Source organism: Hydra viridissima, unplaced genomic scaffold (assembly GCF_058129835.1).
Source record: "Hydra viridissima isolate aposymbiotic clone 2 unplaced genomic scaffold, HvirCarnegie_v1 scaffold_1, whole genome shotgun sequence".
NCBI classification, from domain to species: domain Eukaryota; kingdom Metazoa; phylum Cnidaria; class Hydrozoa; order Anthoathecata; family Hydridae; genus Hydra; species Hydra viridissima.
Genome location: NW_028324300.1, coordinates 29,886,931 through 29,906,849, shown reverse-complemented (window position 1 = coordinate 29,906,849; position 19,919 = coordinate 29,886,931). Strand labels below are relative to the sequence as shown.

Genomic DNA, 19,919 nt, shown 5'->3' with positions numbered 1-19,919 from the left:
TTGATTTCCGTTAAAGCAAAAAATCTCGAATAAATTATAAATTTCTCTATCAAACATTTAAAATGAATTAAATATAAAATAAGTTTTATATTTAGGCATGCAAAGTTAAAAGGTTCCATAATAAAACATGCGATTCCTCACGTGGATTTTATTTTTTTTCAACCTTCAAAGGCACAGAATTGCTATTCGATTAAATCCGCTAAACTTATTTTTCAAAAATAACAAATTTTATATAAATATAAACATGTCACTCTATAAACTTTGATCTTTTAAACCCATAAAGAGTTCCACTAAAATTCAAAAAATTATTTTACTTTAAGAGACTGGTAGAAATTTTTACATAATTTTTTATTGTTTGTTCTTAACGGAAAATCCACTCGCCAATCCTTAGTTGTAAATATGAATCAGTTATTCTTTTATTCAAAAGGAATTCATATATATTTTGAAAAAGCTTATTATCATTATTTGTATAGAATTCCCCAGGAGAAAGTTTTTTTATACATTTTAAAACTTTGTATTATTTTCTAATATTTAGATTAACATTTATTTTAATTTATTTTCCCTCACAAAGGTTATAATGATATTCCAGGGTAATGTGAGGAAGGCAAATCATAACTTTAGAATATTCATATAAAAATCAATTATAATCCTAAAATTCTTCTCATTATTGGCGCCCCTCTTTCTTTAAATGCCTCTGATCTGCTTTCATTAAAAAAAATAAAAAGATGTTGTGTTTATACTTTAAAATAAAAAGATGTTGTGTTTATACTTTTTAGTTGTGTTTATACTTTCGGTGGTTTGACATTTTTTTTGTGTGCATTTTTTCTTCGCTCCTGTTACCTGGGTCAAGTTAAGTTAAAAAAAATTTAAACAATTTTTTGGGGCTTTTGTTTTGTAAATAAATTTAACCAAAAATAGCATTTAAAATTATCATTAGATACAAATTTTTTTTCACTTGATCAATTTTGGCCGTTATTAGTTGATAAGTAATCCATTAAAAAAAAGCATCAAAATGTTTAGAATGATTAATACCCTCTTTTAAAATAATAACTCTTTTTGTTTTGTTTAAAAGAGCAATAGTCGCAAAGGAAACTCAAAGATGCTTTCGCTTTTCCGGTAACATGTGCGTTAGTATGATTTCGAATCATTCTTCTTAAAAAATAGAATCATTCTCGGTTTCTCTCTAAGAGAAAAACCGAAATACGGTTGGATTTAGCAAGATGCTGACAAAATTGATGCTGACAAAAATAATCAGCATTAAACCTTTTAACTAAAAACTTATTTAGTTTTTTGTTTAAAGAAAAATGTCCCATTGATCCAATCATAAGTAGATTAATGCATGAACAGCAAGAACTACTTTAAACTGATTTGATCTGCCGAGATTGCAAGTTAGAAAATTTGCTTCCAACATTCTTAAAGATAAGAAAAGAACAATCTCTTAGAAACAACACAAAGAAAGGTTTTTTGGTAATACTTTAATTTTTTTATTTTTTATTCCTGCCATCAATATTTGTTTTTTTGGATTTTTTTTTCGTTTGTATTACTGTCGGTATTGTTGCTGGTGTTGTTGATACTGGATTTTTTAAAATATTTTTTGTATTTATAGTTAATACTGAATATTTTTAATAAAAGTATATTTAAACTTTCAATAAGATTATTTTTTCATAAACCATTTTTTGAAATTAAGTATTCTGAGATGAAGTTGTTACCCCTTTTGGTCCTAACAATTGCTTACGTTAAAGGACAACCTGCAAAACCATCGAAGTTGGTAAAATCTCCTGATGTAAAAGGTATCTTATATTTTTCTGAAATTTGTATCATCATATTTTATTAAATATATATTATCTAAAAGTTACTTAACTTAGAATGCCATCCGCCAATTTTAATTAATGGAGTTAGGAGCCTGGGTAATAGCGGGTTTTAATACCATTAACACGCATTTTATAAAAAACTTTCCAAAACTAAAAATTTTGAAAATTTAGATGACAAAAGAAATGAAATCGCTTTAAATTTCTCAAGTAAAAATTAAACGAAAAAAAAAAGAAGTTTAAAAAAAAAGAGCACAGAAAAAAAATAAAAATAATAATAATAAAATAAAAGGAGCGAAAAAGCTCGACGCTTAAACATTTCAAGATAAGGATATTTAACTGGGTAAACTTTACAGTAGCAAAAATTTTAAAAATTACAGTACCTAAAATAATAGAAACTTTTATATCAGCTGACAATTTCCGCCATTAAGTTGAAAAGTACTACCTCCGTTCCACATAAGTTGTCACATTTTGCTACTTTTTGTCCGAATATTGAAAATGTATGCTATTTTAGTCATTTTTTTAAAGATCAGCTAAATTTGTGCCGTTCTAATTATTTTCTAAAAGTGTGAATTTAAGAAAAAAAAGTAGTAGTACTCAGAACAAAATACTAGTTGTATTAATTAATACAAGTTGTATTACAGTGTGAATCTGACCTAAATAAAGAAACTCCCCATAAATTTAAAATGTAATGCTGAACCGTGGAGAATACGAAAAGTGTTTTTAAATATTGAATAATTGAAATGTTACTACTACACAATTAATAAAGAACTGATTTCTGAATCGCAATTTTTTATTCAACTATTGATCACCTATTTTTAAGTGCCCAAGCTTGTTAGAAAGCCTTGAGTAACATTTTTCAACGAGCTATAGCTTTTGAAAATCGCTCCACCACAAGCGAAGCTATAGCTATAAAAGTTTGATCAAATGGGATAAGTATTATGGAACAAAATTTATGCGTCAAATGTGTCAACTATTGTAGAACAGAGGGAGTATTAAATTTCGCACAATATTTACGATTTTCCTGACGAATCTTCCATTAGGATAACAAGCTAAATTTCGTGGTTCCTTTTTCTTACCTGAATGATTTGGTTCGGCACGACCTATTCTGGGAAAGTGATTACTGACTTAGATAATATTTTTTTCTGATATTGAGGTTAGCATAAAACTCAAATGTAACAAATTGAGAAGGTTATTCCTTTAGAAAAAAGGAATGCAATTCGTCTTAGTTCGTTAATTATCACCTTGAAGCAAAAGAAAAATTAAAATTTTTGTTGTTCAAACCTTCTAATAGAAAAGGTATTTTCATTGAAATAAAGAAAAATAAGAAAACACGTTATAATGTATATACAATTACTATAGATATTAATTGCAATAATAACTGCTATTTGTAATTACTCATGTATGTTGCAATTAAATTTGTAATTGGTGTGTAAGTGTTGATACCGATGGTCCTGAACTTTGTGAACTAAGATATGAGCAGTTCGATGCAACGTACACATTAAATAATTAGGCCATTAAACAATTATTATCCAACCGTATGCAAAGTTTTTAATTTGCATTTTTTAACTTTTTACTCAAATTTTAATGTCATACAGTTGAATAATAAACTATAAACAGGAGGATTAATTAAGTTGATCTCGGAAGTTTGTTGAATCATTAAGAGGAACTCTCAAACGGTTTAACTCTAACAAGTATAACATTGTGTAAACATTTAGATAAAATTTTCTTTTAGTGGAAGATTATCTTCACGATCTTTCGTTGAGTATCAAGACTCTCCGTGATAAATTTAAAAAAGGTAAAATTATTGCTAATAATAATATATTTTTTTAATCTAATTCACTGTAATATACAGGCCTGGATTAACCATTAAGCAAACAAGGCATTTGCGTTGGGCACCAAGCGTTTGGGGGCGCCACAAGTCCTCAAGAAATTTTTTTTTTAACAAATTTAAGTCCAGAAACAACTGAAAATAGAACAAGCGCTTTGAAAATGAAGAAATACATTATAATAAAAATTCACATTCAAGTTTGGTAAAATCTTGAATGCTTAAAAATTAAGCTATGAATGAGTCGGTTTTTTCTATTTAGCTTTTTTTTAAACTAATTTTTTTTTTCGCGCTTTAATGACTTTTTTTTTTGCACTTTAACGACTTAACTTGAGACAGAAATGAGTAGACGAAGACAAGTATATAATGATAAGCAGTTTTGCTTTTCTTGTTTGGTCGATGGATCATCTGAGAGCTTACGATAAGAAAACTGCAACAGCAACTTCTACAATTTATTATAAATATTTGACACTAGGCATGCGCAATGGATGGGATTCCCTAAAATGCCGTTTTAAAACTTTTTACGCAACGTCAAAACGTTGAAATTCGTGTTTTCTGAAAACGGCTTATAAATTGATCAAAGTACTACTTGCTCCAAAAGTGTTACAAAGTAATTATTTAATTTCTGATACAAATTTAGGATATATACATAAGTATAAATACATACATACATACATACATACATACATACATACATACATACATACATACATACATACATACATACATACATACATACATACATACATACATACATACATACATACATACATACATACATACATACATACATACATACATACATACATACATACATACATACATACATACATACATACATACATACATACATACATACATACATACATACATACATACATACATACATACATACATACATACATATATATATATATATATATATATATATATATATATATATATATATATATATATATATATATATATATATATATATATATATATATATATATATATATATATATATGTCGAGTAGTCTACATGAGTAGGAAAACCGTTTTTAAAAAATAAACAGTGCTTCTACCGGAGTAACTTTTAACCAGTTATAACATACAAACTCTTGAGGTAGTTGAAGTACATTGAGTAAACGATTTATATCACTACGTAGAAATATAAATTCACTTTTGCATTCATCATCAGACATGATTTCTAAACAAAATTGTTTATAACTCCGAAACGGTACATCTAAATTCTTAGACAAATTTAATTTGTATAGTAGTAAAAATTCCTCGTCGTCTATGATATTTGATTCTAATGCAAGTAATAAACTATTTCTAACATTTCTTAAAGGGGCCATATTTAAATTTTTTTTGTTTATTTCAAGATGTTTTCTTTTTTTGAAGTAAAAATTCGTAACTAATTTTATCGGAAAACCGCAACTGCAAGTCGCAACCGCTCGATCCAGACCTTTGTCGTCTCCGTTGCCGTTGCAGTTTTCAAATCGTAAGCTTTCTAATATCACAAACATCTCAGTGTTGTGAAGAACTAATAAATGCTTATCCTAAAGATCTGAACAATAATTTGTATACTGAACTACAACAGTTTCATTCATATATTCGACACAAGTTTTACAGCTGCATCAAAATCGGAAAACAACACGTTCAATCATGGAGAATTATACCAAGTAACAGTTAGAGACAATATTGAGTGTGCTTTTCCAAATGTTGAAATCGCCTTTCGCATATTTTTAACATTAACGGTTACTACCTGTTCAACTGAGCGTTCTTTTTCTCAGTTGAAACGTACAAAAAATCCATATAGATCAACAATGAAACAAGAAAGGCTCGATTCCTTATCTCTGCTTATGATTGAGGCAGATATGTTGCGCGGCAGATATGTTGCGCAAAATTAACTTTGACAATATACTCAAAGACTTTGGTTGATGTAAATCTAGAAAAAAAAACTTTAAAATGTACAGTATCGGACAAAACTTGGTGGATAAACTCAAATTCAAATATAAACTAAATATAAACTAAAAATAAACTCAAATTTAGAACAAAAGTTGATCAAAAACTAAAAAGAACTAGTAAAACAATTGTACATGTTAATTTTTAAATAGTTTATTATGTTCTTAACAAAATTTAAAACGTTTGAATCATACTAAGAATCACAAAAAAAATTTATAACACATTTTTCTCAACAAACTACATTTTTTCTTTAACAAAACAAAGTGGACAAATCAAAACGAAGCTTTTTTTATAAGATTTCATTGTCTTTATTCAATTTAACGCAGGGTTGGAAAAAAACCCGGTTTTTTTTTAAAAAAACCCAGCCCACTGGGTATTTTTGGATTTTTTTGGATTTTATTGGGTTTTTTTGGGTTTTTTTTTAAACTAGCTTTTTTTGCTTAGAAAATAAAAGACATAATACTTATTTTGTATTCAAACTATCTTTATACATTTAATTTTTTCAAAATTATAATTAAAAACACATGGTAATAGTTATATTTATTTATTGAAAAGAGCTTTTACAAGGAAAATTTGATAAATTGAAGAACTGTAAATAAAATTCTCCTTACATAATTTTACTTTGTTTGATTATTACAATAATTTTCAGTTCTTGACAGCTTTTCAGATGTTTTTGACAGATTTCCAGTTAAACACTTCCTCTGGGATCATCAAGAATAAACTAAAACAAATATAAATTACACTTAAATAATAGAAATAGAGTTTTTTTCACAATTTAGATGGTTATTCTGAAGTTAAAAACGATTTTTCCTACTACTTACCTACTTATTGATCAGATTCGATATCATCACAGGAACTGCTGTCAGCTGCTGAGCTATTGTGAAATGATTTTTAAATTTTCACAAGTTTCATTGCCTTATCTGCACCAAGACGATTCCTGATCTTCGACCAGACAAATCCAAAGGTTGAAAACCATCTCTCAATTGAGGCTGAGCTAGTGGACAGGAGTGTAGAGAAGCTAGAAAGCTGCAGAAATTGGCAGAAACCTCTTTATCCCTGATTTGAGATCTAGTAACCTTTCCTTTCATGATGTTCCACCATTCTGATGGAGAGATAACCTTCAGTGATTCTGAGAACATTTGCTGGAGAACACCTCCCTGTCTTTCAAGTTAAACTTGTATAGTAAACCCAAGAAATCAGGATTCCTTTCCTCTAACCATTGTTCTGCAATGTTTTCATTATCATTAGCAATGAAGCTTTTGTAATCATCTACATAGCGATAGTCAGTTATATAGGCCAAAATATGAAATGGTTGGACAGCATCTTGAAATCTCTTCTTTATTGTATTATAGTATATGGATAGCTCTTCATCCTTTATTAATGAATACCAGATATGAACTGCGTCAGAGAGATAACAAGAATCACTCTGCATCTTGTCTAAGGCAATCCCCAAATTTTTCATTTCACTAAGAAGACGACTTGCCTCACGTTTGATGGCTATATTCTCAATTATTCTTCCAATATTGGCTGGAAAATCTTCCATCTTCTCTCCATAGATCTCCACGTAGAAGTTATAATTTTTCTGGTATGTCTCAATGCAGGCAACTTGAGAGTTCCAGCGTGTTTCATTTGGCAGCTGAGGCATACATCCACCTTTTTCCTTTAACAAACCATGGGCCATATGCACATTTCTAAAATATTTCTGAACTCCCACAACCTGTTTTAGAATTGTTGAAAAAGAATTGCAAATGTCTTTCTGTAGTAAATTCATATAGTGTGCATTACAGCCATATGTTAACATATCAGGATACTCTTGTTTGATCAGCTCTTTCATTTTCTTCATCTTAGCTTTATTGTCAGTGCAGACAGCAAATACAAACTTATTATAATCATTTTTTATGCTAACTATAGCTTCATTGATGATTTTGAAGCAGTATTCTGCAGTTTTTTTTTCTGATCCTGAGTCAACTATGTTGTACAGATAACTCTTTTTTCCATCATAAAATGAGTGAGCAATTATTGGGTCATTCTGAATACTAGACCATCCATCTTGACAAATTACCAACGTGTCTTTGGTTTCCAGTTCGTTCTTTATCCCAGCTGACAGATTATCATAGACTTCATTTAATAGATCTCCACCCAGTTTCTTTCGGCTCGGTGGGACATACCCAGGACAATGAAGAGAGAAAAGTTTCTGAAACTCACAATTTTCCACTGAATTAAAAGAAATGTTAGAGCTGAAAAAAAACCGGCCAACTTGCATGTCTATGGGATCTTTCTGATTATTTGATGCTCTAACTACAAAGTTATTTAAGTTACTACTTTTAAACCTTTTTGCTGGTGTGGAGCTGGACATAATAGATCCTTCGGTAATTGAAGTATCTGACTCATTTGACAAGAGGCTAATATTGCTCATTGAGCTTCCAGGTCTTGGTTCTTGTTCATCAGTGTCCTTCTTTCTCTCTTTACACTTCTCCAAATGAATACGAACTCTTTCAATTTTTCCACTAATCTTCTCTGAACAATGGTCACACTGAACACTATTTTTGTCCCCTTCTATCTCACTGACCTCCTTCCACTCCCATCCTTTCTTCCTTCTACTTCCGAATGGCATTCTTATAAAGATTTTTTTCTGAAAAATACACATTGCATCGAAATATGCAAGTTAAATATATTTAATGCTACACAAATATTAATACTGTTTGAATAAAAGTTTCTTGAGTAATTTGTAAGATAGAACACAGGCCTGACTTTGATATGGTTGATGAAAGCCACTGAGATCACTGAAAGTATATTGTAAAAAATACTAAAACTATATTTTCAGAAATATTTCAAAAAAGTTATGTCTTTTAAAAATTTTGATTCTTATTAAATACTATATTCTGATCATATCCATATCCTCTTTTCAATATAATTACCTTTTAATTAGTCATAATTATGTTTAAATGTTTTCTGAAATAAATAAATCACAGAAAAAAACCAAGCAAAGAGAATCCTTTAAATAAAATATTATTTAAAAAAAAACAAAAAAAACCCGGGTGTTTTTGGGTTTTTTTAAGTGGGTTTTTTTGGGTGGTTTTTTTTGGGTGTGTTTTTTAATGCCAACCCTGATTTACCGCATTCTTTTGTTTTCACTTTTATCATAACATTACTCTAAAATAATAAAATAGATTTCGGAACGTCTGGCCAATTATTTTTTCAGTTAAACTAAAAATAGATTTAACTCGTGATAAATGGGGTAAATTGCAACTTAAAATGGCTTACGACAAATTAGGAAGTGTTTTACGTAAAAATATGATTAAAGATTTTAAAAGCGGAAAACGTCAAGCTGAAATTTGTAGAAAATATAATATAGCTAAATCGACTGTTAGCAAAACTGTCAAATAATTTGGATCTCGTAACTGCTATAAAACAAACCATCGGGGCGGACGTCCAAGAAAAACATCACAAAGACTAGATCGAATAATTGTTAAAGAGCTTAAAAAAGATCCATTTTTTTCATCCACAAAATTAACCGAAAAACTTGAACTACAAATCTCTAATTGCACTGTGCGACGAAGAGCTAACGAAGCAAAATTATTTTCTCGAATGCCTGCCAAAAAACCGCTAACTTCCTTTAAAAATAGAAAGCACACCAAAATTGGACTGTAGACCAGTGGATAATCATACTTTTTAGTAATGAATCAAAATATAACCTTTTTGGAAGCGACGGCAAGAAGCGAGTCTGGAGACCAAAGAACACCAGATTCAATACTAAATATACCACGAAGAGTGTTAAGCATGGAACGTCTGTTATGGTTTGGGGATGTTTCTCAGCACTAGGAACTGGTCCTATTTACAAAATTAATGGAACTATGGACCGCTTTGTTTACAAAGATATAATGGAAGATGTTATGTTACCACATGCTGAATGGGAGATGCCCCTAAAATGGATTTTCCAACAGGACAATGATCCCAAATATACGTCAAAAATTGTAAAACAATGGTTCAAAAAAAGGACAAGAATATCACCATAATGGAGTGGCCTGCACAAAGCCTTGACTTAAATACAATAGAAAATTTGTGGGAAATAATTGACAATAAGATTGAGCGTGCAAATGTGAAGACCAGTGAGGAATTATTTGAACAAATCGAGAAGGCCTGGCGAGAGATTGATATGAGAATTGTTGACTCATTAATTGCGTCTAAGCCCCGAAGAATGAAAAAAGTAATTAAAAGTAAAGGAGGTCCTACCAAATATTAAGTTAACTTTTGAAGTTTTTTGAAAAATAGTAAGTTAGTTTTTGAATTTTTTTGAATTTTCAGTCGATTTTTTGAATGTCCACTTTGTTTTGTCCAAAGAAAAATGTAGTTTTTTTAGGGAAAATGTGTTTTAAAACTTTTTTAGTGATTTTTAGTATGATTAAAAAGTTTTAAGTTATGTTAACAACATAATAAACTACATAAAAAATAATATGTTAAATTGTTTTACTAGTTTTTTTAGTTTTTGATCAACTTTTGTTCTAAATTTGAGTTTGTCCACCATGTTTTGTCCGATACTGTAAATAACTATATCTTTTTGATTTTTTCGTCTAATAAAAAATACAGTTTGTCTATTATTATTTCAAAATTTATTAACTATTAATTTTGATACAGAAATACTTTATTGTAGGTTTTATATGAGTGATAGTAGTACAAACTACAAACATATTTGTTAACAACTGTTTTCTTTGCATAATATTGAACGTACCAGCGGTCACAGTCAACGAAAAATCAGGGGCCCCGGGCAGAAGGGGGCACCGATAAGGGTTTGTGCCTTGGGCACTAAAAAGGCTTAATCCGGCCCTGGTAATATAGTAAGTAGTATACTAATATTGTTAGTAAAGCTGAACTGGGTTCAACTTTTTTCTGTTATTGGGCCGTGGTATTTATAATTTAAGACGTTATAAATACTTTTTTAAAAGCAAGATAAAACCTATTAGGAAAGAGAAACCAAATTAACCCACTTTAATTAAAATTGTTTCTAACTCAAAGTGTTTTTTTTTTTAAGCTCTCCCCCTTCAAAACGGTGACTTACTATTATTTAGTTTTTCTCCGTATATTTTAAAAAGAATCAGCTTTTTCTAACGCGACTCCGATTCGGAAGTAAAGGCGTTCGAATATCGTTAAGTCAGCAACATTTCGTATGCGATTATTTTTTATCGTAATAAAAACTCGACATTCGATCATATACTTACGAATAACACATTCAAAAAGTAGTGACATTTCTTGGATGTGAAGTGGATGATATTTTTAATGTTTTTAACTAATTTAAGTTCTAAAGTTTTTTACTTTTGTAGATTTTGAAAAAGACCATATTTTAAGTAAAATTGATATCAACCATCTTCATCCTGATATCAATAACAATCTAGGTAAGTTTTTTAGCGGATTAATGTTAACATTCTAAAAAATAGATTTGACAATAAAGAAATACAAATTTTTTGACCTCGATATACCGGTAGCCTCTTCTGAACTTGGTATAAATTGGTGTATCTGTTTTAAAAAGTTTTTTTTTGAATATTACGAAAGATATCTTAATTTTTTTTTTCAATTTATAGGACTTGATGATAAAAAACGCAAGAATAGTATGACTTTAATTTCTGCTTCAAATTGTTTCAATTATAAAATTTTATTTGTGTTTGTTAAGATTCTATTTTGTAAATTATCTATTTTAAAAAACAGTTTTTATGTAGTAATATTTTAATAAAAAGTAAATTTTTCTTTAAAATATTTAATTTTAAAAATTCCCTTAAATCTTTTTGTTACTTGTTATTTTAATCTCGTTTCCAGCATTAAAAAAAATAAATATATCTTTTTAAAACCTAAAACTGTATTGAATAAAACCTAAAAATGTATTGAAAAGTATTTTTGTTATTTATAAAAATGTCTAATATCAGTTTTTAACTCAGTAAAATAGAGAGTAAAAGAGAGAAATATGAATAGAGACTTTGATGAGTTACTATTCTACCTCAGCTCAAATACACTTTGTCACTATTTATCCTTGTCTTGGTTAGCAGCTTGTTTTTTTTGTGTGTAGCTTTTGAAAAAGACAACAAAAATAAATAAATGCTCCTAACCAAGCAGTATGTTTAATCAAAATTGATGTCAACCAGCTATCTTGATACTAAACTTAAAGTGTATTTATTTGAAAAGGTTTTCTTTATTCTTATTAAAGGCATTTGCTTAAAAAAAAATTCTTTTAATTTATAGGAGTTGAAAAAAAACACAACAAGAATGGTATGAGTTTTATGATTCAAATTTTGTGTTTATAATTTTGTAGTTATTAAGGTGTTTGTTTTAAATTCATTTCTATTAAATATCTTCCTCTTTAATTGTCATTGTGTTGTTTCATTATAATAAGAAATTGCTTTTTTTTTTAAATAGTTAACTGATTTAAAATTATTTTTTTCTAATTCTTTTAAACTTCTCTATTGGTTGTAATTTTACCTTAGTTTAGAGCATAGAAGGAACTTCTTTAGTTAAAATGAAGCTCAAAGAAGTAGAATAAACAGTTTGTTTCTTAATTATAAAAAGCATTATGCTTTATATTTGATTTTATCTTTTTCATTTAGAAAAAAGGAAAAGCATAGAGGAAATTAACCTTTCTCATGGTAATAATACTTATGGTAGTTTCACTTAAGGCTTCAAATTTTGTTTAAAATGTATAAAAAATGTATTACACTTACCAATCAATAAATTTTATTATTTTTCTTACTTATCTTAAGGAAGTTTTAAAGTGTTTTATGCTTTTATGTTTTATGCTTATATATATATATATATATATATATATATATATATATATATATATATATATATATATATATATATATATATATATATATATATATATATATATATATATATATATATATATATAAACTTTTTTTTTATTACCCTTTTTGTATTTTTTAAATTTTAATCATTGTTTTTTTGTTTACATTTTAGGCATTTTATCTGATATGAAACTTAGGGAAGGTAAAAAAATTTAATGTTGGAGTTTCAGATGACATCAACTTCCAATTAATTGTAAACAATATTATCAGCAACTATGTATATATATGAGTGAATGTTTTATTTACTTATCTTCTCTAAAATCATATATAGCTAATATGTAGTTAGTAATAAATGGTAATAAAATTCATAACAAAAAAAATCTTTTAAGTATAATTATTGTTTGGTAATAAAATGAAAATTTGCTACAGTGGGATTTCATTCTGAAAATTATAATAGTAAGTTTAATACCTTTATGATGTTCATGCTGTTTGCTTACTAATGCTAAACAAAATGCTAGAAAATTTAATTGTTGTTGTTTGAGATTTTTAACTTGTTTATTGGAGACGTGAAAGAGTAGGTAGCAGCATCCAAGAACAAAAGAGATGTTTGTATGAAATAATGATATTGTGTTGTGTATTGGTAGGAAACAAGCGTGAGGCAGTAGCAATTTGGAAAGATTCCTTTGGAAAGCCACATATTCCTTATGTTATAAACACAGATGGAGGAAATAGTAAATATTCTCCTTAGAATTTAAAAAAAGTTGAATTAAAACTCTTTTTCTAAGATTGCATAAACGATAAATGTGATTTTCAAATTTGAGTATATATATATATATATATATATATATATATATATATATATATATATATATATATATATATATATATATATATATATATATATAAAAAATTTTGATGTATTTAAGATTTTAACCAGGAGATCAATAATGCTATTAATGCAATGAACTCTTACATGTCTGTGTGTGGTCAAAAAGTGTGGGTACTGAGGACTAATGAAGAAGATTATGTGGAGATAATCACCTCACAAGAAGGGTATTCTACTCTTTTTCTCCTTTTTAAGTTGTTAAGTTTTTTTTATGCATATCATAGGTTACTTAAATAGATTTGTTATCTAAAGAATTTGAAAAAATGTTCAATGTTTTCATTACTTTTATTCTACTTTTCACATTTTTAGTTGTTGGTCTGATGTAGGTAGAAAAGGAGGAAAGCAGCAAATAAATATTGGAAAGGGTTGCGAGTACAAAGGTTGTTACATCATTTATTTTTATGAGTTAGTTTATATTTACTAAAAAAAATTGTGTATAAACTAATTTAGAAGAAGAAATAGTGTAGCAATTGTTAACAATGGTAAAATAGATCAGATGAATAACAGAAATTAACCATAAAAAGAACCAATACTTGATGCTAAACATGATATTCATGTTATTCTATTTGTTGTAATAAGTAAATCACTGCAAATTTATACTTTGAACCTATTGATTTATAAAATTTAGACATAGTGGGACTAAAATTTCAGTTAAAACCATAAAAAAATATTTACCCATAAGATATTATTTAGATTTTAATTCATTAGCAAGTTTACCAAGCCACCAGAGGCTTAACAAAAATGTGATTCTCTGTAAATAAGTGTTTTGGATAGTGTTTTGTCTATAATAATTTTTATTACATTTATAATGAATTATATGTAATTATGATAAACTTGTAAGATACTTTTAATAAATACATAAACCATATAATCAGTTTTTTTTCAGGTAAAATTTATTTACTTCTCTGATTTTGAACAAAATGAATTGTTATAATAAACTTTCAGTATATTTTTCAAGGCACTATTTTGCATGAAATGCTTCATACTATGGGCTTTGACCATGAACATAATCGATGCGATCGTGACCAATTTGTTGAGATTGTATGGGATAACATTGCTGGAAGTAAGTTTCATTAAATTTGATTATAAACATTAATGTTTTATAGTATCTGTTTTTTTAGTTTAATTAGGTAATTGAACCTGTAATTAAGTATTACTTAAATGTGACCCTATCTTCATTAAAAATGTTCAGTTTTGTTTTGGATTTGATTTTTCATTTTTGTCACTTTAATTTCAGCAAACAATGATCAGTTTCTCATAAATTCAAACCCACAATTTTATCCTACTGTAAGTTTTTACTGGAGACCTCTTGATTTTTTTTGAAAAAATAAATGATTGTCCTACTTGTTTTTCATTGCATTTTATTGTTTTTAGATAAATCATAAAATTTGGTCATACTGGTATATTTTTTTTAGTATTATGATATATTCTCAGTAATGCACTATGGATTGTGGTCATTTAGTATTAATTCTACTAAAGAAGAAAACTTTAAAACAATAAAGGTTCGATCGCAATATATGATATTGTCACCTGCCATAGAAGCAGTAATTGGAGAGGTAAATGACATGAGTAAATCAGATAAAGAGGATGTGAATGTTTTATATGGATGCAAGGGTGTGTTCTTATGCTTTCTGTTAATTACAATCAGTTGTAAAACATTTTTGCTTAAAAAGATTGCCTATCTACAATCTTTGAAAACCCTTAATGTTCTGCAGGCATTAAAGCTTTTCATAGGTTTTTAGATGGGCAACATTTTTTCAAACAAAAGTAAAAATTTTATTAACAATACTTAGTTTTTTTTTTTTTTTGTTAAATTTACTAATCAACTAAAAACAAGTGTAATTGCTCTCTCATTTGCATTTGTAAGTCTCCTAATAATTTTATAAAGGGGCATTTTAAGTTATAGTTTTTATATAACTGTTTAGCTCCAAGTTGTTTGGTAACATGTGAAGGTTTTAGCAACTGTACAGGTATGACTATTTGTTATATGTCTAAGTTAAACAAAAAGTGGTCTTTTTTTCTGTAATATAGCTATTTAAAGAACCTCTGCTGAGGATAAAAAGAAGGTTCTTTGCTAATGATCAAAAGGAATTTGTTTTTTTAGCCTCAAAATCAAAGATTTTAATTTAATTTATGATAAAAAAATATGAAGATAACAAAAGCTTGCTACTTTTATAATTGTTTAACAAAATATAACCAAGGACTTTGTTGTTCTTCATAATAAGACCAAGGACTTTATTGTTCTTTATTGTTCATATTCATTAAACAGATTTGTTAAACACACAAATGCTTAAGTGTCAGCCAAATTTGGAGATGAACTGAATGTCTATACTGATCCTATTACTAAAAATTCCTAAGCTATTATGAGTAGAATTTTTTTTGATGATGTGAAAGGAAATTATTGAACATCTGGTCATCAATAGTAATAACTTTTGTTTGGAATTAACAATTGATCTTTCTTTTTTTGTTAAAAAGAATACATAAATGCTTATCTAAATCTTGAATTAAGAGTATTGTCTGAAGAATAGGCTGTATTCATATTTACATATTAGTTACATACTACTTTGTAGTCAGTGAAATATTTACAGAACTTCTGTTGTTTATATTTTTAAATTATTTTAAATTATGATTTACTAAACTAAATATCAAGGTTTCCAAAATTACATATCACTGGTATAATTTTTAGTCTAGATTAATTTTTTTATGCCATGGATTTGTCATTTCTAAATAGCATCATTCTCATCAAACATTTTAAATAAAGTCTTTAATCTCCTTGATTGCTGATATATTAAAGCATGAAATTGATTTTGATTAATTAACAATCATCCTCCTTATATTCTCAGCCCTAACTGGAGATGAGCCATCTGTTACAACTGAAGCTCCAGAAGTATTATGTGAGTGGAAGTATTTACTATTTTTTTCATTTACACCTGTGTAAAGTTGCTTTTGAATTAATCAATATCTAATGTTTTCATGATAATAGTTAAAAAAGCAGATGAATCATTTGGTAACAAAGGGTCTCCAGCAATAGTATGTAAGTTGAGTTGCTTGTAAATTTATTTATGTCAACTCCTTGTTAAAAAGTTTAGTTTTTATGTGACGAAAAAAAGGTTTGAGATCTTTTCAGTTTTCTCAAAGAAGTTTCATTAGTAAGTCCACGTGTGCTACTAATTGATACCATTGAGTTCTTTAAACAACTTAGATTTATTTATTTACAGTTGAAAGTTAAAGCTGATGTCTAATTTAATTGCTTTCTCCAATAGTTCCATAAAAACCCCCTTTTTTATAAAATACATTTATGATCCAGTAAAGGCACAGAAAAGGAAGTTTTTCTTTGGAAATTGTTTCAACTATTTTCAAATTTGTTTTATGCATGGATTGAACATTTCTAAATAGCATCATTCCAATCAAAAATTTTAAATAAAGTCTTTAATCTCCTTGATTGCTGATATGTTTAAGCATGAAATTGATTTTGATTAACTAACAATGATCCTCCTTTTATTCTCAGTCCAAGCTGAAGATGAGCCATCTGTTAAAACTGAAGTTCCAGAAGTATTATGTGAGTGGAAGTATTTACTATTTTTTTCATTTACAGTTGTGTAAAGTTGCTTCTGAGTTGATCAATTTCTAATATTTTCATGATAATAGTTAAAAAAGCAGATGAATCATTTGTTGACAAAAAGCCTCCAAGAACATTAGGTAAGTTGAGTTGCTTGTAAGTTTACTTATGTCAACTCCTTGTTAAAAAGTTTAGTTTTTATGTGACGAAAAAAAAGGTTTGAGGTTTTTTCAGTTTTGTTAGAGAAGTTTCAAAAGTAATTGCAAGTGTAACTACCAATAGATATTTATTGAATTCTTTAAATAGGTTAGATTTGTTTACTTGCAAACAAACGCTAAAGCTGATGTCTAAATTAATTTGTTTTTCAAATAGTTCCATAAAACCTTCTTTATGACATGCTGGTTGAAGTCTTGTCTCAGCCTAATGGAATAGCAGATTGGGTATTAAAAAACACCCTTCAATTAAGTAATGTGATAGAAATAATTATTCTCTTATAATTGTTGTTAGTCACTGATTTGCATTCCAAGTAGTATTCATTTATTGATTAAGAATAAATGTTTGTGCAATATTAGTTCAAGTTAGAGGGGATCATTATGTTTATAAATAAATTCATCATCCAGTGAAGGCATGAAAGTAGAAGTATTTCTTAGGGAATTGCTTAAAATATTTGCAAATTTATTTTAATAATATTACCAGTATTATTACCACCAAAGCAACCCCACACCATGATACAACTTCCACCATGTTTTACAGTTAGCGCCACACACTGTTTCATCATCTGTTCACCAACTTTTCTTCGAACTAATACTCTTCTCTTCGAACTAAAAATTTAGAACTTTGCCTCGTCGCTTCAAACACGTTTCCAGTCATCAACAGTAAATTTTTCATATTTTTTTGCTCACTGTTGTCTTTTTTCTTATTTTGGGGCCGAAAAAGTGGTTTCCTTGCGGCTTTTCTACCACCAAGCCCTGCTTCCAACAATCACCTCTTCACTGTTGCCACAGATATTGTTTTTTCTCGGGAACTCTTCGTACTATTTGTAATTTTGAGGCAGTTAATTGTTTTTTATTTCTTTACTAGTTGTTTATTTTTTTACTAGTTGTAGTAATTCTTCTATATTCAGTACCAGAGGTAATTCGCTGACGTCCTGATCGCTTCTGATTGACTGCACTTCAAGTTTCTTCCTTTTTTTCTATAATATTCCAATTTGATCAATTGAATATTTATCTTGCCACAATTTAAATGTTGCCGATCGTGTTCCTACTTATAATTCTCGTTTTCTTGCCATTTATTTAAAAATATCAACTTTAATAAAAATAACAAAATTACAATTGTTATCGAACTTCACTCTGGCAAAACTAAACCATAACTTAACCTTTTGAAACGAAATACAAAGAAATTGTTAAATGTTTAGAAATGCTAAATGTTTATGCTTTTTAGCGTCTGTAAACTTGACATAAACTTTATTCAGGAAAACCCGCGGATCATGGTTTATTTAAAAAGTAAATCTAGGTAAAGAAACCGTAAACACCCACTATGAAAGCATATATTGTTAAATTAATTTTTTTTTTCTGCATTTTTTTTTACTTAAATTATCCACGTTTATATCACTATGATTTACCAATATTACAAAAAAATAAAAGTGAAAGAAATATAAAATTACTGGTACACTTTTTAGTGATTTTTTTTTTTTACGGTTTGGACAGGACATTTCTAAATAATACCCTTTTAATCAAGCCACTAAGCTTAAGTAATTATTCTCCTATATTGTTGATTTGCAATCGTCGAAGTTTGAAAGAAGAATGAATCTATTTAATCTGTTAGTCCAAGTTACAGATGAGCCGATAGCTTTTACTCATCCTGCAATTAAGGCTTGTGAATAGAAGTAATCATCTTTGTTTAAGTTGTTTGTTGTTATGTAATACTGCTTTCGTCAAATAATTAACAGCTGATGTTTACATCTCAGTCAGAATTGAAGTCTAAATTTTTGTTTTACGAATAGATAAAAGAAAGCGCGAAGGGTTGGAGTTAGCGAAAGAACTTGACAATTTGCTGAGAAGGTTTAAAGATTATGTAGGACGTACTAAAGACGAATCTTAGAAGATGGCGCTCCTCAGAGTTGATCTTCAGAATAAGTTTGTAAAGAATTGATGATTATTTCACTCGATTATTTCACTCGATTATTTCAAACCTTTTACTGGGTTGTTTCATACATTTAAAATTTAGAATAAAATGCATAAATTATTTTTTTATCTCGAACCTTCTCTTTTCGTCGTTTTTGTTATTTTTTTTTGAGGTTTCAATATGTTCTAACATGTTTTCTGATATAGATATGGCTATTTTCTTATATGGTATAATTAATTCAAAACTTATTCATAATTTATCAATTCATTATTTCTAATTTATTCATGATATCTTGATTTTGTAATATTATATTTAGCATAATGATCCTAATGTTATATTGGCTGCTCATACGATACTCAAGTTTTATATTTGGCTGCACATTAATGCCTGCACATTAATGCCTGCTTGCTGAATATCAAAATTTTTTTAAACTTGCACTATATTAGTCTTAACAAATGTAATAAAAAATATAAAAATGGTTTTCACTTGTGGTTGCCTTTCCAAAAGCAATGATTATGTTTTCTGTATTTGTTCTTAATTGACATAGTTTGACACGTTTTATTCTGAAGAACCGTTTATGTTCCGAATAAGATCAGTTTTTTAAAAAGAATATTGTATTGAATTTTAGCCACATAAAATTAGGCACTTACCTTAAAAAATGCATTAAACTTAATATTTAATATTATACCGTAAATTAAAAAAAAGTAGTTTTTAATTTTTGGTAAAAGGTGTAAAGCATAACGTTCTATTTTTTTTTGTGTAAAAATAATCAAAGTTTATAAATCCAACTCTAGTTTCACTTAAAGTGGTTTAACTTGTAGGATATTAAACTGTTTTAGTAATAAGTTACAAAGGACTTATAGGTTTCCGTAATCTCCTTCCTGTAAAAGTCTGTTAAAAGTTTGCCGCACTCTTTGAAAGATGTATCCTAACATTTTTCAGCTTCATCACAAATGCGTGTCTATTTCATGCCG

At 28.0% G+C, this 19,919-nt stretch overlaps 1 protein-coding gene and 1 pseudogene across 7 annotated transcripts; one reads left to right on the top strand and one right to left on the bottom strand.

Moving 5' to 3' along the window:
• Positions 1 to 1,216: 1,216 nt before the first annotated feature.
• LOC149894419 (high choriolytic enzyme 1-like) lies at positions 1,217 to 19,552 on the top strand. 6 transcript variants are annotated; one of them, XM_090098938.1, is made up of 21 exons: positions 1,217 to 1,467; positions 1,688 to 1,790; positions 3,544 to 3,606; positions 10,904 to 10,975; positions 11,162 to 11,188; positions 11,814 to 11,840; positions 12,176 to 12,214; positions 12,549 to 12,578; positions 13,021 to 13,107; positions 13,303 to 13,429; positions 13,572 to 13,642; positions 14,221 to 14,325; positions 14,500 to 14,549; positions 14,678 to 14,876; positions 15,188 to 15,232; positions 16,106 to 16,156; positions 16,246 to 16,296; positions 16,771 to 16,821; positions 16,911 to 16,961; positions 18,824 to 18,956; positions 19,262 to 19,552. In XM_090098938.1, the coding sequence occupies exons 2-20, from the start codon at positions 1,697 to 1,699 to the stop codon at positions 18,919 to 18,921; spliced, it is 1,338 nt and encodes a 445-aa protein (XP_089955064.1). In that variant the 5' UTR covers positions 1,217 to 1,467; positions 1,688 to 1,696; the 3' UTR covers positions 18,922 to 18,956; positions 19,262 to 19,552. The 6 variants fall into 6 exon arrangements, 5 of the variants coding, with proteins under 5 accessions (XP_089955064.1, XP_089955057.1, XP_089955075.1 ...); XR_016456003.1 differs by lacking the exons at positions 18,824 to 18,956; positions 19,262 to 19,552 and adding an exon at positions 17,698 to 18,480 and having other exon boundaries at positions 16,911 to 17,381; XM_090098931.1 differs by having other exon boundaries at positions 18,824 to 19,278.
• LOC145180648 (uncharacterized) lies at positions 6,197 to 9,016 on the bottom strand (annotated as a pseudogene). The gene is made up of 2 exons (XR_016448978.1): positions 6,407 to 9,016; positions 6,197 to 6,306 (listed from the first exon to the last, which is right to left on the bottom strand). The product of XR_016448978.1 is annotated as an uncharacterized LOC145180648 (transcript).
• Positions 19,553 to 19,919: the final 367 nt, after the last annotated feature.

Excerpts from the sequence above, each read along its gene's own strand:
- LOC149894419 (XM_090098938.1), top strand. The coding sequence starts at position 1,697 with ATGAAGTTGTTACCCCTTTTGGTCCTAACAATTGCTTACGTTAAAGGA. Across the intron at positions 12,215-12,548 it reads GGAAATTAACCTTTCTCATG|GCATTTTATCTGATATGAAA; the intron begins GTAATAATACTT and ends TTTACATTTTAG. Across the intron at positions 16,822-16,910 it reads TGAAGTTCCAGAAGTATTAT|TTAAAAAAGCAGATGAATCA; the intron begins GTGAGTGGAAGT and ends TCATGATAATAG.